This window comes from Mytilus trossulus, chromosome 2 (genome assembly GCF_036588685.1).
Source record: "Mytilus trossulus isolate FHL-02 chromosome 2, PNRI_Mtr1.1.1.hap1, whole genome shotgun sequence".
Taxonomy (NCBI): Eukaryota; Metazoa; Mollusca; class Bivalvia; order Mytilida; family Mytilidae; genus Mytilus; species Mytilus trossulus.
The window spans coordinates 89490754-89507735 of NC_086374.1; the positions used below are offsets into that span (position 1 = coordinate 89490754).

Sequence of the window (16982 nt, forward strand, 5' to 3'; positions counted from 1 at the left end):
TATCTGAATACATGAATACATTAAAAACGTCTTTCTTTGGTTGATTGGTTATATTGCCGCTTGCTATCTTTTAGCTGTTCCATAGTTCTAATGCCACAAAAAAGATAAACGGGTTATTCAAACTAAAAAGTCTTCGACAAGCTGTCAAAGCCAAGGTTTAAAAACGAAAAACGTGGAAATGACAAACGGTCATACCAAAGGGATAAAAACGACTATCGCGGAAACTGTCATAGCCAAGGAATAATGACAAACAAAGGTTTAAGAAACACATCAAGGAAATCTAATGACTGAGCTCAGGTCATGAATGTTCTTCAACTCCCGATTGCCATTGCAAAACAATGTTATTATAAATCGTGGTCCGCAGTTTTGAAACTGTGTCATCTTTTGCACAACGATTACCGATACCACTTTTGGTATTTTTTAGGTTGTTTGGTTGATTTTTCATTGATTTACCTCTTTTTTTATAATGAATTATTATTGAGCTATCTTAAACACGTTATCAGTTTTGTGAAAGACACATTGTGCAATATGCATCACAATTATTCATCTGTCCTACAGATATGAAAGGTTGTTATATATATCGATTTAAGTGACGAAATTGTATATTGTAAATATTGCTATCAGTTTGCACTGATAACATATCAATATAAATCCAAAATATTGATATTTTCTTTCACAATTTATGGCATGGCAAGGATGCAGCTCAATTGTTTTTGTTTTATTTTGTTGTGTTTATTGTACCAATCACAAGCAAACACATATGCAGAAATAAGGAAGAACGCGTATAAAATCATTGACCAATCTAAACATTTTGATAAACATGCATTTAGACAAATAGAGCGGGAACTTAAAGATGTATTCGATATGGAGAAAATTTTAAAAGCTACCAACATAGATAGTCTAACAATTAACAATCAATTGACAGACAGTAAAACTTTACCTGCGCCTCCTTTCGGTCTACCAAACCTTCCATCGATAAACTTCACGAATCTTGTAAAGGGAGTATCGGTTCAGTGTATGTTAGATGGCCAAAAGATTCTAACCGGAATACAGCAATCTAAACCATGGGCATTGAGCAGTAAGTTTTTTACTTTTTATCATGGCAAGTAAGATGTCTTTAATCAGTTGACATATACTGTAAACTGTATTTTCGCATTTTACTCCGTATAGTCCACTTCGCGACAATTTAATAATCTAATAGCGGGTGTTTGTACTATACTTGGTGTAGTTTAATAATAAAAGAACCAACCTTAACATATTCATCAATTCATATTCTATTCGCGAAAGTCGCGAGTAAAACCGCTCGTGAAAATATGCCCCTGTCAGTAGGGAGAGTTATCTCAATAATTTGTTTCTTCAGGGTTGAGCTCGCTGTGACAATGAGATAAAGAAAAGGAATACCAGGCCTTGCGGTCATAAAACTTTCGAGTCAGTTTTTTGTACTCGTACTCGAAATTCAACCAATCAAAATGCTGGATTTCATGTTTCGAGCATGATTTTTGTGCTCCGAGCACTGAGCAAAGTTTTATGACTTCAACCCCAGCACTGCTTCTTTGCTGAGTGCGTGTGTTTTTCGCTGAGCATGTACTGATTTTGGATCATAGATTGATAACATAATTTTTTCCCATTATATACAAAAATGAAATTCCAAAGAAAGTATTCCTAATATTGTCAATCGTATTTTATCTTTTTAAACGATAAAGCTTTTAAAATGATGAAAAGCACAGTCATTAATTGTAACAAGTTATGAGCAACTAGACGAGTGCCACATGCTTATCCTCCCGTAGCACCTCTAATCACCACTGCTTTTTTGTGAGGTTCTGGTTGCTCGGTCTTTATTTTTCGTGTACTGTTGTTTGTCGTTTTTGTCATGACTTTGTTAGTTTATTTTTGATACATGTATATAGGAATTTGAATATCTCTTTCAAATTGGTATATTTTGCCATTCATTTATGAATATATAAACGTAATCGGCGCTATCAACTTATCTTTTGTTTGTATTTCAAGTGATGGATGCCTTTGCAAAGCCCCCCTCAGGAATATTAAATGGTGGGTTCATGTGGCTCGGAGATTATGATGAGTGTTTGGACATAAAGACAGATTCATTTCATGGCAAATACTGCAGAGAACAGCTGTACCTTGCTAAATTTACCAACCCGGTAAGGAGGCATTTTCACTAAACGAAATGTAATAAATAATTATTTGTCGCTGAATGTGTCTTGTTTATAGAACTCCGTAAATATAATGATGTAAGACAACTGTAAGATATATAATATGTATCGTAATGCGAATTTTCAATGAAAGAAGTAAAATGACAAAAATATGCCTCATTTAAAGGAAAATTTAAATCGGAAAGTCAATTATCAAGTGGCAAACACATCAATCGAATGAAAAACAATTGTCATATACCTGACTTGGTACAGGCTTTTATTTTAACTTAAGTTCAATCAATATGTATCTTCTGAATCTGTTTTTTTTCTTGCTGGATTTTTTAAATACTTATCGGTGTTGTTAATCTGGAAAATCGACTGGTAAGAGAAAAAATCAAGGTACCAATCAAATCTTACGTTATCAGATGAACTCAAAACCGAACAGGATTTAGTTTGTCGAGTGAGCGTCTTCTGCTATGCATGGATCATCTGGATGTCAGTTGCTACAGTGAGAAATAGCACACAAATAAATACTAACAGCAGGTATATACATCATGTTTGTAAATGTCTACTTACTTTTAATTGAACTTATGATTTTAGCTGACAAGACAAAATGGGGCTAGTTTGAACGCTGGGATATGTGTTCCAAGTAGCTGTTCCGGCGATGATATTCTTAATCTGCTGAAATCAGGTATGACAGCTTATTTGTGATATTCAAACCAACAATTTTGAATGATGTCTGCGGTTTTCAATTACATAAGTGTCACACGCATATTAAAAGTCCGTACGAGACATGTTTTTAGGGATTACCATGTGAATATAGAATACCAGGATTAAAATTTTTAATATTTACGCCAGACGCGCGTTTCGTCTACAAAAGACTCATCAGTGACGCTCGAATAAAAAAAAATGATATAAAAGTCCAAAAAAGTACGAAGTTGAAAAGCATTGAGGACCAAAAATTCCTAAAGTTTTGCCAAACACAGATAAGGTTATCTATTCCTGAGGTAGAAAAGCCTTAGTTTTTCAAGAACGACAGAGAAATAGAACCAAAAGTGGTATAACTAAAACAGCCGACATTATACTGTAGAATATGTGTAAGTTATGAAACATCTGGTTTATCATGAGACCATAGAACTTTCATCTGAAAATATCTTAAAAAAAAAGGTAAATATGATAACAGATTGCAAACAAATAATAATAAAATTGAGCATAGAAATATTTATAGTTATACAATTATGATACTTTTGGTACTGCATGTTGTTCATTAATGTATTAAGGAACTACAGAAAGCTATGTTTTTTTCTGTCACTATAAAGGAATGTCCCTAAACTGAATTCATTGTATGTGAACTTTCTAAACTTTGCGAAAACATGCTTATTTATATGTCGGATTAAGCTATGCATTTGTAATTAGCAACTGTGAGTACTCTGAGATCCGTAATTTATGTTTTAGGATGAGATTATTCCTGTGTTTTTCTGTTTTAAAGTTTTTCTGACATGAAAACATTTCATCTCTGCCGATAATGTTAGTATTAAAAAACAAATATGTCATTTTACTCTTAAACTTTTCAGTTGTGCCACAATTGTCCAATCAAACAATATTTCCCTATAGTGGGAGTTGTGAAGAAAAAGATCAGAGATATGATACCCGAGCAATTGTTGTATTGTAAGTACGTTTAAACAAAAAATATGAATGTGTCTTTCTATGTTGTGATATTACACGTCTATTGTTTAAGATAATGATGAAGGTTGGTACGTTAAAACCTGTTGAAATTGATTTGACCTGTCCTAAGTTAGGAATCTGATGTTCAGTAGTTAGCGATTGTTAATTTAAGTTCATTAGTGTATCTCGTTATTCTTTTTTCATATTGTTTACACTGTTGGTTATACCGTTTGAATGGTTTGACACTAGTCATTTATAGCTTGCTGTTCGATGTGAGCCAATGCTCCGTACTGAAGACCGTACTTTGACCTATAATGGTTCACTTTTATAAATTGTGTCTTGGATGGAGAGTTGTCTCATTTGAACTCATACCACATCTTCATATATCAATATAATATGTTGTGAAACATAGTACGGTTTGGTGTATAATCATCGATAGTTTCAATATGTTCGGTAAAAAAACTGATATACGTAATAAGCTTTTTTTTTACCGAAAGAGGTATCTTTCTATCCATAATTTTCTACATAGGAAAATGCCAGTACCACGTCATGAATATGACAGTTGTTGTCCATTTGTTTGATGTGTTTTAGCTTTAGATTTTGCCATTTGATTAGGGATTTTCTGTTTTGAATTTTCCTCTGAGTTAAGTATTTTTGTGATCTTTCTTTTTATAAGAATTACTACGGTAAAAGAGGGATGAAGGATTCAAAATGGAAATTCATAGTATTAAAATCTTCGTCCAGATCATTTATTTCTAAGTCAGTCATTAGACACATTGTGCACCGACAGTTCACTCAAGCATCCAGTTAATTTCTAGTCAACCTTACTTCAGAAAGAAGATAAAACTTCCGTCACAAACACCGATAAAATTAACCACAGACGATAATTGATCTTTTTAAAACATTTTCCTATTATCAAAATTCACTGGATAGTTATCTAATAAAAGTAACGGTTGCTTTTGATATTTCGTCATAATAAAAAAAAATGTTGATGGGCACACAATACTATATGTCGAGATGGTCACTTAACGGAGAGTACAGTAAAATAGTGATTTTGGAGAAGCGAAAATAAAATATGGGCGCGTTAAGTTTGTCTAAAAGTTTCCCTAATATATACAATTGTGTCACATCATTCATTTATGAAATAATTTCTGGTCGACGCATTTGTTTTTCATGTCCAGTTAATTTACTTATTGGAACTAGTATTTTGATTGACGGTGAAAAGATACATAAGACACATATATTGCAAATGTTCCTGTATTTAATATTAGAACTGTCGTAGGATCAAAATTATCGATTTTTTTGAAATGCTAAGGCTTTTCTACTTCAGGAATAAATTACCATAAGTTATTTGGCCAAACTTTTAGGACATTTTGGTCCTCAATGCTCATCAAAATCTGGCCTTTTACACTTTTTTTATGAGTCTTTTGTAGACGAAAAGCGCATCTGTCGTAAATACAAATTTTAATCCTGGTATCTATGATGAGTATATTTATCGAAACAGTTTTCTTGATTTTTATTCATAAGCAAAGCTCAAACTTAAGGAATTTATTTTAATTCTATACTTCTTTTCCCACTTCAATTGAATAAAGGATAATAAAAAATAGCTTTGGTTTTTTTCAGAGTCATTCTTTCAAATTTTGCTATTGTTATAACGTTAGCCACAATATATGATGTCGTCATACGGGTGATGGAAAAACGGCAGAAACAGAATCCGAAAGGTGGTATCATAAATATAGCGTACGTCTCTAGTGAAGCCAAGGAATCTGGAGATGATTATAAACCTAAGGTAGAGGAACCGGAAGTATCTGTAGATGTTGGACAAGACGGAAACGAAACATCTGCGTACACACCAGGTACCTTTAGTTAACAAGTTTTTAGTAGTGAGATATTATTCTAATAAACAAGATAGGAGTGATTTGAAATATTACGTTGATAAAATTTATAACTTATAAATTGAATAAGTCTTACTTAATAGTAAAGGTCTATTCATAACTATAGACACTTCTCATGATCTCTCATGCATTGTTTACCTATGATCAAGAAGGGTTCTGTATGTGCTCATTGTATGTATAATTTCAGAGATCTATTTTATAATCAAACATTTATTATGTTTTCGCTTTTAAGGTATTATAGGGAAAGCGTGGCTGTCGTTTTCTGTTTATACAAATATAGAAAAAATACTTGGAACAAAGCAAGGTGCTGGAACATTGGCAGCTATCAATGGTATACGGTTCATCAGTATGTCGTGGGTCATCCTTGGACATACATTTGCCTTTGGATTAGGTCAGATGGGTATGTATGCATATATGGCTTTCATCGTCTGTTTGTACTGTCTGTACTAAATACTGTTTTAGTCATTAAAGTAATGGTACAATACAAAGGGATAGCAAATACTCCCGGTTATCAGGCCACATTAACCACAGCACACGTTAGTTCTGTTTCACAGATTTTCAGTGTAGAAATTGTGGGGAATTGTTGATAGAAAGCAGAAGTATTTCAAATAAGTTTGCAGTGATTGTTATGTGTATGATTGATTGATAGTTCGGTGTTAGGCGCTACTGTCAGCAAATTAGGCTAGTTCGTGGCGGTTAGATCTAATTGATAAAGCAGCCGAAATGCCTGGAAATATCGAAAAATATTCAACAGGAAAACTGAAAGTCTTATCTATTTAAAATTTGAGTCGAATGCACCTAGCACGTACAAACCTTGTTGTTAGTGAAATAGTAGTAGACTACTTATACCATTCAGCCACCACGGTTCCCTTTAATTCGTGTGCTTTTGTTTATCTTTTTATAATTTTTGTATGCAAAATTAAAAAATGGTGACCAACAATGGCTTACACCTACGTCATTAGGACTCAGGTGTTGCGTTTTCTTATTGTGAATCGTTTTACGCGAGGTTTATCTAGTCGTAATACCAGGTTCGATCTACCATTTTTCATTAAATGTCCTGTACCAAGTCATTTGTTCTCTTAAAGATCGTTTCTGTTTGTGTTGTATTGTCGGTTTTTGTTGTTGTTGTATTGTCGGTTTTTGTTGTTGTTGCACTTCAGTGTTTCTGTTGTTTCGTTTTTCCTCTCTTATAGATGATGTGTCTACCTGTGTTTTAGTTTGTAACCCGTTTTTGTGTTTTTTTCCAATCGATTTATGGCTTTCAAGCAGCGATGTACTACTGTTGCCCTTTATATTTACATCTCTGAAATTTATTTCCATAAATATTATCTTTTGTTTTTCTCTGTTCCTAGTCCTGATAATATATCATGTGGTTTTCTATCTTCGCATTGTGATTGATTGATTGATTGATTAGTATGCTATAGTTACACAGAAGTTTTAAACAAATAACAAATAATACTATCAATATAATACAATTTTTTAAGGTTAATTTTATATATTTTATAATTGTTTTTCAGACAATGCGGCTCAGGTGTACACGAAGTTCATTAAAAGGAAATCATTTATGGCCATTATGAACGCAGAAGTATCTGTTGATTCTTTCTTTGCATTAAGGTAAAACTGAAATATTACATTAGCAATACAAAAAAAGACGAGATAACTGATGTCGCCCTTCATTCAATTTAGATCAGGCTAATACTTAAATTGCAATTACAGTATACACCGTTTAAAGTTTTAAAGTAGACGAGACGATCAGGTCACTTTATATTCTCTTTAATTTGAAAATCAAAAAGTATCTAGAAAACTACGAAATCGTATCCTACAGATGATTACAAGGCATTAGTCTGTCGGATGTCTATTTTTATATTCGAAAACTTTGTCTAACATAATTGCTTTTTTTTTTATTTCTTTGTCTTATTTTACAATCATGTCAATTACATTTAGATAAGGAGAATTTTACATAGAAGATGATGTTCCTAAGATGTCATTTTGTGTAAGGTCTTGGTTGATAACACCTTTTTATCTATTTCAGATCATAAAGATTTTGCCCTTTTTTTTTATAAAACATACACCAAAGATGGTCAAATCTCAAATGAAGTATTATATATATTTATCAAAATACATTAACAATTTGAATGGTTTTTTTCGGGTAAAGGGGAGATAAGCGAATTTGAACAATTATAAATCGCACATTAAATTTTCAACAACAGGTGGGAAATACGGTTGAAATAGAACAAAAGAATCAAAGCTCTTTATAAGATAAGGCGAAAATTGCTAACTGTAATGTTTACCATAGTAACAAACATTTAAAAATTTAATAGAAACAAACGCAATGACAATGTTCTGCTCAATTACCAAGTGTTTTATTTTAAAAAAGACCATTTGCATAAGTTTTCAATTCATGTATTACATAGTTAAGCAGAACAGTTAGATATCAAGTCGACGAAATGGGTATCTATCAAGTTGGATGCAGAAAATGCATAACTTCCGATTTACAAAAAAAATTTACCGCGGATGCAGAATATATCAATCTATAAGTTCAATATTTTTCGTGTCTTTTTCCAATATGTGACTCAAGAACAAAATCCAAAAAATGGGTAACAATTGTATCAAAAAGAGAAAATCGAGAGCACGTTTTATGTTAGAGCGTGTTTGAGTTGAATATTTTGTCTTGAAAACGTATAAAGCAAGAGTATTTGTTACATCATGCGGCTTCATATTCTATCATTAAACAAGGCTACAGGTTCACTTTATAACATGTGTTCGAATAGCTATTTTTTCACTAAAAGTACTTGACGAAAGCCTCTAAAGTTGGATGTTATAAATGCATGTCTTCGAAAAGAAAAACGTTTTTCTGTTTGATAATTAAGGTTTATAGTCTTCAACCACTGAATTTTTTTAGTCTGCCTTTCCACGAATTATTTAATTAGATTTTTTATTCATTTTTATGAATTTTCGAAAAGTCCACCTGACCACCGTTCAGACAATTATTTTAAGTTGACTCAATGCAAACATGAACATTTACTGATGCTTAATTACTATAAGATACACTTGTCTTTCAAAAAACAACTGACATATTAGGATAGTAATGGTGCTTTGTGGATAAATGTATCGGTTTTCCAGAGCAAAATTGGCAGCCAATTTCTACGATTGTAAAAATGAACTGGCGTAATCGGGAAATGATTTTCACAAAGTAGAATCCTGACTGTACACACGTCCGATAGTTACACTATAAAAGGAATGTGTATAGTTACATCTAAACTTGGGCGTCTCTTTTTAGTATTTTAAATATTTAATTGATTGAGATTGATAATAATAATTATATATTTTGCAGTGGTACCTTATTGGCATATTTGATACTCCAACAACTGCAGAAACAAAAGAGCGTCTTAAAGCTTAATTGGTTTATGTTCTACTTTCATCGGTTTTGGAGGTTGGTATGATATATTTTACAGAACACGTCTGTGTTGACACGAATTATCATTGCTATGGTCATAATTATAAATCAACTGTAAACAAAACTTTGCATTATAATACTAAGGATTTTCTACCTCAGGAACAAATAACCTAAGATGTATCTGGCAAAACTTTTAAGAATATTTGGTTCTCAATGCTCATTTTAACACATTTTGAGCGTCAATAATGAGTCTTTTGTAGACGAAACGCGCGTCTGGCTCAAGTAATTACTTTCAATCGAGTTTATTCATACATTAACGGATTAGGTTTTTCGTCAGGTTAAAAAATCATCGGCATCAGCACCTCTACACAAGGTTTCGGTAAAATATTTTGTCTGTTAGAAATTTTTGAAATCAACTATTTGGTTAGATACCTAAACTCTACATATACAAATAGCTTTAGGAGGGCAAAATGAATAAACTAGGGTCAAAACCTCTATTGCATGATAGCTTGACAGATGATTCTAGACACAAAAGTACATCATTAAATATTGTATGTAGTACTATGTATCAAATTTGATAGATGTTAGTGACGATAAAGACAATCATTTTCTCAAATCAATAACTTAAACCAACTATTCAAGTACTGAAAAGTTCAAAATTAGACTAATTTAAACTAAAGTCGAAAAAATATAGACCAGACATGACAGGATACATTTCTATTCTTTCTTTTTATTTTCTAGATTGACTCCACCATATATGCTCGTTCTGATGGTATTTACAGGACTCTATCCCTATCTAGGCAGTGGTCCGTTTTGGAGTGACAGTAGAAAATCACCAGATAATTGTCACACAAACTGGTGGTATAACCTCTTATACATCAACAACTTTAACAAAGAATCAAATGAGGTCAGTAAATCAGGCGAAAATAACGAAAATTATTATTTTCATAATTTTTTTTAAAGGTTAAGATCACAGAAAAAAACCTTTCTCATCCAAGCAATCGATATATTGTAACAAATTATTCAGAACATAACAATTTCCATCTGATGTATATATCTCCTTTTATACATTTGTCAAATAAACCATATATCCAGGCGAAAACCAAAGAAAATGTTTCACTCTGATTACATTAATAAGTTTTGCAATTGTTGAGTGAGTTAATTTAATTAGATTACTTCATCAATTATTCCTAATTAAATTATCGTTATTATTGTCCTTACAGTTAAGGCATTTAAGATAGTTTTTTCTTTCCTTTTCAGTGTTTTGGTTGGGCTTGGTATTTAGCAAATGACATGCAGTTTTTTGTAATCAGTCCTATCATCTTGATTCCTATGTATTAGTAAGTAAATGTTTTAAAGATATCTATGAGATTCATGTTAAACAATACTATTTCTAGTAACCATCCCTCAAACGTCGGGTATTGTCAATCTGGCAATAACTTATCTTAACATATACTTAGACTAAAAAAAAATATGATTTTTACTATACCATAATAGCATTAAATTGACGTAAATTCCATATTTTTCGAATTGATGCCAAACGGGCAGATATGAAAAGTTTATTTCATGCTTCGATTTTTATCACATGTTTTTCCGTAACGTTATCGCATGGTATTCCGGTGATACTCGGCAAATTTCAGGAAAATACACTTCAATGGTACATTTTCAGAGAAAAACATTACAAGTAAGGGTACAAAACAAAACAACTCATAAATCAAATATAAATTGACAACACCATGGATAAAAATGAAAAAGACAAACAGACAAACAATAGTACACACAATACAACATAGAAAACTAAAGAATAAGCAGCACGAACCCTACCAAAAACTAAGGGTGATCTCAGGTGCTCCGGAAGGTCCTGCTCCACATGAGGCACCCGTCGTGTTGCTCGTGTTATAACAAATCCGGTAAATAGTTTGATTCGGTAATCGATAATATCATTATTTGTATTCTTTATTTAGTTCTAAAATAGCAGGAACAGTCGTGACGGGTGTAATGTGGTTAGGATGTGCCATAGCAACAGGACTTGTGTCCAGACATTTTGATCTCCAAACCTCTCAAAAAGGGTATGTTGAGGTGTATATGACTTTCAAAGTTAAATCATTTCCTTTTTTTATAAATCAGAGTGTTGTTGTAAAACAATTTCATTTTTCTAAAAAAAAAAAAAAAGGTTTTTGCCTATATAACTCAAGGTGTAATTTTAGTACACAATGATGTGAAATATAAACATGATTTATGCTATTAATCAGATGTTGAAGTATATGTAAAGGCCACAGTAGGATACCGGTGTTCCAAAGTCATAAATAAATTCAGAGAAAGAAATACGGTTACAAACTAAATCTGAAGGAAACACATCACTTATAAGAGAAAAACAAATGAACAACAGGATCACTGAAGTGAACTAAAACAACCGCCAACAAACATAGACACGAACTATCTGATAATAACTACCATATTCCTGACTAAGAACAGGAAATTTTTATCTTTCCCCTCGCTACTCTCTTGGAACCGTTTCCGTATATGGAGCATACTCCTATATATAAAGTCAGTATAGTGTGAACGTATCAATTGAGGTATGTAAACACCATACCACGGAGCAGATGTTAAATTTCGCTAATCAAAAGCAAATTATTTGCAAAAAAGCTTTCACTGTATAAAAAGAAATAAGTAGGTGAGATACGGGTAACAATGAGACAATTATCCATCCAAGTCACAATGTGTTAAACTAACACAAATATAGGTCAAAGTACGTTCTTCAACACGGATTCTTGGCTCACACCGAACAGCAAGCTATAAAAGGCGTCAAGTGCACTTGTATAAAACGATGCAAACGGTTAAAACCAACGGTATAATCTATGTAATAACGAGAAACGAGAAACACTTATGAACCACATCAACAAACGACAACTAATGAACATCAGAATTCCTGACTTGGGACTGGTGCAAACGATTGCAGCTTTTTCAAGCGTTTTAATGGTACCAAACAGTTACGCTCATCTGAAACAATAGTGTAACATCACAACATAGAAAGACACACTATAAAATGTCCATCAAAATAGCTTAACCCAATCAAAAGACACATTAACACAAGTGAGCATTCACTTTACAGATAAATTTGATCTATGATACAATGTCAACACTAAATCAATAAAATAAAATAAGCTAAAACAGTACATGTTCTATAGTTAATATTATATATTATATATACAGACCACACAGTGATGATTATTTCAACCAGTATTATCAACGACCTTACACTCGCATTGGACCATATCTAGTCGGTATGTTCTGTGGTTTCCTCCTATACCAAACTAAGTGTAGATGTAAGATAAATAAGGTGAGTACATAGAAAAAAATCGGTCCGTTTTTCTGTTCGATATGTAATGCTTTCTATCGATTTAATGTGTTAAGCCTTTTTTATATGGCTTTTTCCTGTAGTACTATTACGCCACTGTCCAAAGTTAAGGGAGGGTTTAGCGCTCGCGACATGTTTTATCCATCACATCTGTTATGTGCCTGTCCTAAGCCAGGAGCATGTAGTAGTAGTTGTTATCATAATTGTTTATCTTGTATTATTTTGTAATGAATTAAGTCGTTAGTTTTTCTCAATTAAATTGATTTATATTTTTTATTATGTCGGATCCTTTTATAGCCCAGATCTTTTTATAGCCGACAATATTGGATTTTTGCATTGGTGCATTTCAAGTATGTGTTTAGGTTAATCAGACAACAACTTAATAACACTTTAAGACATGAAAAGACTTCTGACATGTTCTGAGTGCAACAAATGGTCCGCAACAATGAAAGATGTATACGACCCGATAAATTGCTGATCATTCTCAATCTGCACAAACATGGCGGTTTGTAAAAACAATTGCGTCTAAAGTGTAATAAAAAGGTAATGTTTTCTGTTTCAGTACCTTAACTTGGTACTATGGGCAGTTTTTACCGCAATTGCCAGTGCAGCGCTATATGGTGTCTACAGAGATTATAATGGTCATCCGTTTTCAACTGATCTTGCAGCTACTTTCAACACTTTACACAGAACTGCATGGAGTCTTGGTGTTTGTTGGGTTATATTTGCATGCGCAACAGGAAATGGAGGTTTGTTAGCAATTAAGTAATGGTTATAATAGGGTCTATACTGTTTTGTTAAGAATGGAAAATTCGAAAACACAATGCTGTAAACCAAATTATCTTCGCGGATACTTTATTTCGCGTTTAGCCCTTTCAAGCCCATTTCGTGTCGATTTAGTTTAACGGTTCTCAAATTTACTTGATGTAGTTAAGTAAGGACAAATCCAAGTTTTAAATCATTCCAAACGATTCATATTTGCGATATTATTCTTCACGCGAAAGTCACTAACGAAAATTAGTTGGTTACACATATAGACAGAAAGAAATAGAAATAGATATATATAATTATATCCTCTAAGGTTTAAGTTTAAACAGGAAAACCTGAAATATTGATTTGTAATAATCAATAATTGCTTTTATATCAAATTTATATGAAATTGAAATACCAATTAAAGTCGTCTTCGTGTATTCAAATATAAAATATACAACAAAAACGAGTTTGAGTTTTCAAAAGAGGAGGAATATCGACAGTCACTGATTTTGAAATGATATTTCAGCTCATAACTATACAACATTTAATTTTTGCAGTTTTAAGTTTCGAAGAACAATAATGGATGTTTTGATAAACTTGATGTGTTTCCTTCCAGTACGAAATACACCTGACACTCATGAATTAGTTCCGTCATTTCTCACCCTTTTGGATAGTCGGGCGTTCCAGATCAGCTCATGTCCGATAACATTATATCAGTATTACAAGAATTTAAAAATGTTCAACGCTATACAATATACCATTGAAGCTGGTATCCCTAAAGCATTGGTCCGCAACTGTTACCATTTTGTCATTTTTTTAGTTAATTTCCTTTTTTTTAATTTTCTTCGGAGTTCAGTATTTTTGTGATATTACTTTATATATATATACATATACAATTGATACGTTTGTAAATAAAAATCATCATTGCTTACTTTTTTTTGTAGGAATAATTAACACCATTTTGTCATGGAAAGCTTTTGTACCTTTGGGCAAATTAACTTACTGTGCCTACTTAGTTCATCCTATTGTAATTTTCTACTATTTTGGGTCAAGGAGGAAGCTTATTCATGTCGATACTCATATAATTGTAAGTCATGTTTAATATTTTATATCAGTCTTTTCTGCATTAACTCACACAAAAGAGCATTTTATCGTCATGAAATACGGACAACGAAATAAACTATTCGTTTGTTAAACGCGGCTTGGATCGGTGTCAAAATATATAAGATGCTACACAATTATATAATATATATTGCAACCACTATGTACGATTTCATAAACTAATAAGTCGCTCCAAAAAAAGATGGTCTTCAATACAGTTTGGTTTATTATCCACTGGCATTTTCACTGCAGAGAAAGAAACATGTTCACCTTTATACACACCTTTAAACGTACATAAACGACGTGCATGCATAGAGAGCACAAGGTCTCGGGTAATAAATGGTGCATTTTCAAAATAAAAAAATTATATCTGCGACCGAATGATTGACCATAGTTATCAAAAGTACCAGGATTCTAATTTTAAACGCCAGACGCGCGTTTCGTCTACATAAGACTCATCAGTGACGCTCAGATCAAAATAGTTAAAAAGCCAAACAAATACGTAAGTGCAAACAAGTGCTAAGAGGGTGGATATCAAAAGGGAATTCAAACAGTAGGTGGAAAAAAACTGACAACGCCATGACTTAAAAAGGAGAAAAAAAGCAAAACAAACAACAGCATACAAAAAAAACAATAAAAAAACGAAGAATAAGTAATACAAAAGTGAACTTATATTTTAGGCACAAAATTGGTATTATGTTATACGCATAATGTTGCATGCTCCATGCACAAAAGTTGATCCAGAAAATGTTCAGAGAGAAATTATAAAATAAACACTACAAACGTTTTATGATCATCTTCAAGGAAACTTTGACCGATAAGATACATGTAGGTCTGTCTCTCAACTCACTAACGAAATGTATTTCGTAGTAGTGTTAATAAGTCTACAGCTTTCGATTTTGTCATTTGATTAGGAAATTTTGTTTTGAATTTTCTTCGGAGTTTATTGACCGTTGATTGGCCGTTATGGAATAACTGTTTCACACATATCGGATATCTTCCTTACGTCGTAACTACAACCCCCTTCCCTTTCATGAATGTGACTTACCGAATTAAACTATTTACCGAATTTGTTATCACCTAAGCAACACGATGGGTGCCACATGTGGAGTAGGATCTGCTTACCCTTCGGGAGCACTTGAGATCATCCTTTGTTTTTGGTTGGTTTCGTGTTGCATATTCTTTAGTTTTCTTTGTTGTGTTATGTGTACTATTGTTTGTCTGTTTGTCTTTTTTTCATTTTTAGCTATGGCGTTGTCAGTTTATTTTCGATTTATAAGTTTGACTGTACCTCTGGTATCTTTCGTCCCTCTTTTAGTATTTTTGTGATGCTTTTTTTCTAATGATATCAGAACAGTCGTCTAATCTATAATTGCCAAGTGCCTTCCCGATTGTGGCATTTACTAAATGTGGATTTACTTTACGGGTGCTGCATGCATGGAAGAACACTCTTTCCTTGTCGATACATCTGGCCTTGAAGTCATAAAACTTTCGGGTCAGTCTTTTGTACTCAAACTCCAAAGCAACCAATAAAACTTTGCCCAGTGCTCGGAGACAAATATCATGCTCGAAATATTGAATTCACCATTTTCAATGGTTAATTTTGGAGTTTGAGTACAAAAGACTGACCCGAAAGTTTTAAGACTTCAAGGCCTGGTCTCGCGCCTGTTGGCGTTCATGCAATACCATTGTATGTTATTTTTCTACTTTGATTTGTTTTAGGGGTTTTTTTTCGTCCATTTATGTGTTTTAAACATCTGTAAACTAGTGTTGTCAATTTTTATTAATGAGCCATTTGTAAAAAATGAGGAAATTATATAAAACTAAATTACATGTTTTGTCTCAATAGATTTATGAATACCTTGGAAATCTCGTATTAGCATATGCCTGTGCCTTTGTTGCGTCGCTAGCATTTGAAGCTCCTATGATGGGATTAGAAAAGGTTATATTCAGACGGGGTGAAAAGAAGTGAAGCAAATGTGACGTTTATTTATTTCAAAATAGTGATTGTCGAACTAAAAACAGATTTTAATTTGTATATTGGAAACACATTTAGTATTGTTTACGTTTGGTATTTCAAATATATGTGGGTTTTATTTTGTATTTGTTTAACTGACAGGGTTAAAAAAAATGGTTCCAATGTATATCAGGAGAAATTAAATATGTTATGTTGTTCTATGCTACACATCATGATACAGTATTGTAAATTGTATTTAAATTCCATGTGTAAAATAAAGAATAAAGATAATATTGGTGTCATAATTTTAATGAACTGTTTTTATGATCCGCCTTTTCGAAGCATTACAAGACGTGATTAAACATAAAACTTTATTTTTAATTCTCATATGTTAGTGTAAACACAGTTTTTCGGTTGTGTTTGTGTTGCTCAAATTTCGATGTTATTTAGACTTAGTCTATTGTTTGTCATTTGGTAGTTGTCCTTTTTCTCCGTGGCATTGCACTATCCATTTTGTATCTTCGCCCTCTCTTTTCTAACATTTAAATTGTTTTCCGCTTCGTATTCCTTACATGATATTACCATATATGTGACATCTCTTATCTTAAGTAACCGTATATGTTACATCATGAAAGTTTTGGCATTTCGTTTCGTATTCCTTACCTTTAGTAACCGTATAAATGGCATCATGATATTTTGACTAACA

General features: G+C 32.6%; 1 protein-coding gene across 1 annotated transcript; it reads left to right on the forward strand.

Moving 5' to 3' along the window:
- Positions 1-690: 690 nt before the first annotated feature.
- LOC134708306 (nose resistant to fluoxetine protein 6-like) lies at positions 691-16504 on the forward strand. Its single transcript, XM_063568745.1, has 15 exons — positions 691-1078; positions 2008-2159; positions 2751-2841; positions 3725-3818; positions 5439-5671; positions 5943-6110; positions 7228-7324; positions 9045-9143; positions 9849-10014; positions 10368-10447; positions 11072-11176; positions 12321-12447; positions 13028-13214; positions 14163-14305; positions 16169-16504. Exons 1-15 carry the CDS (start codon positions 697-699, stop codon positions 16289-16291), a joined length of 2247 nt encoding a protein of 748 aa, XP_063424815.1. The 5' UTR covers positions 691-696; the 3' UTR covers positions 16292-16504.
- Positions 16505-16982: the final 478 nt, after the last annotated feature.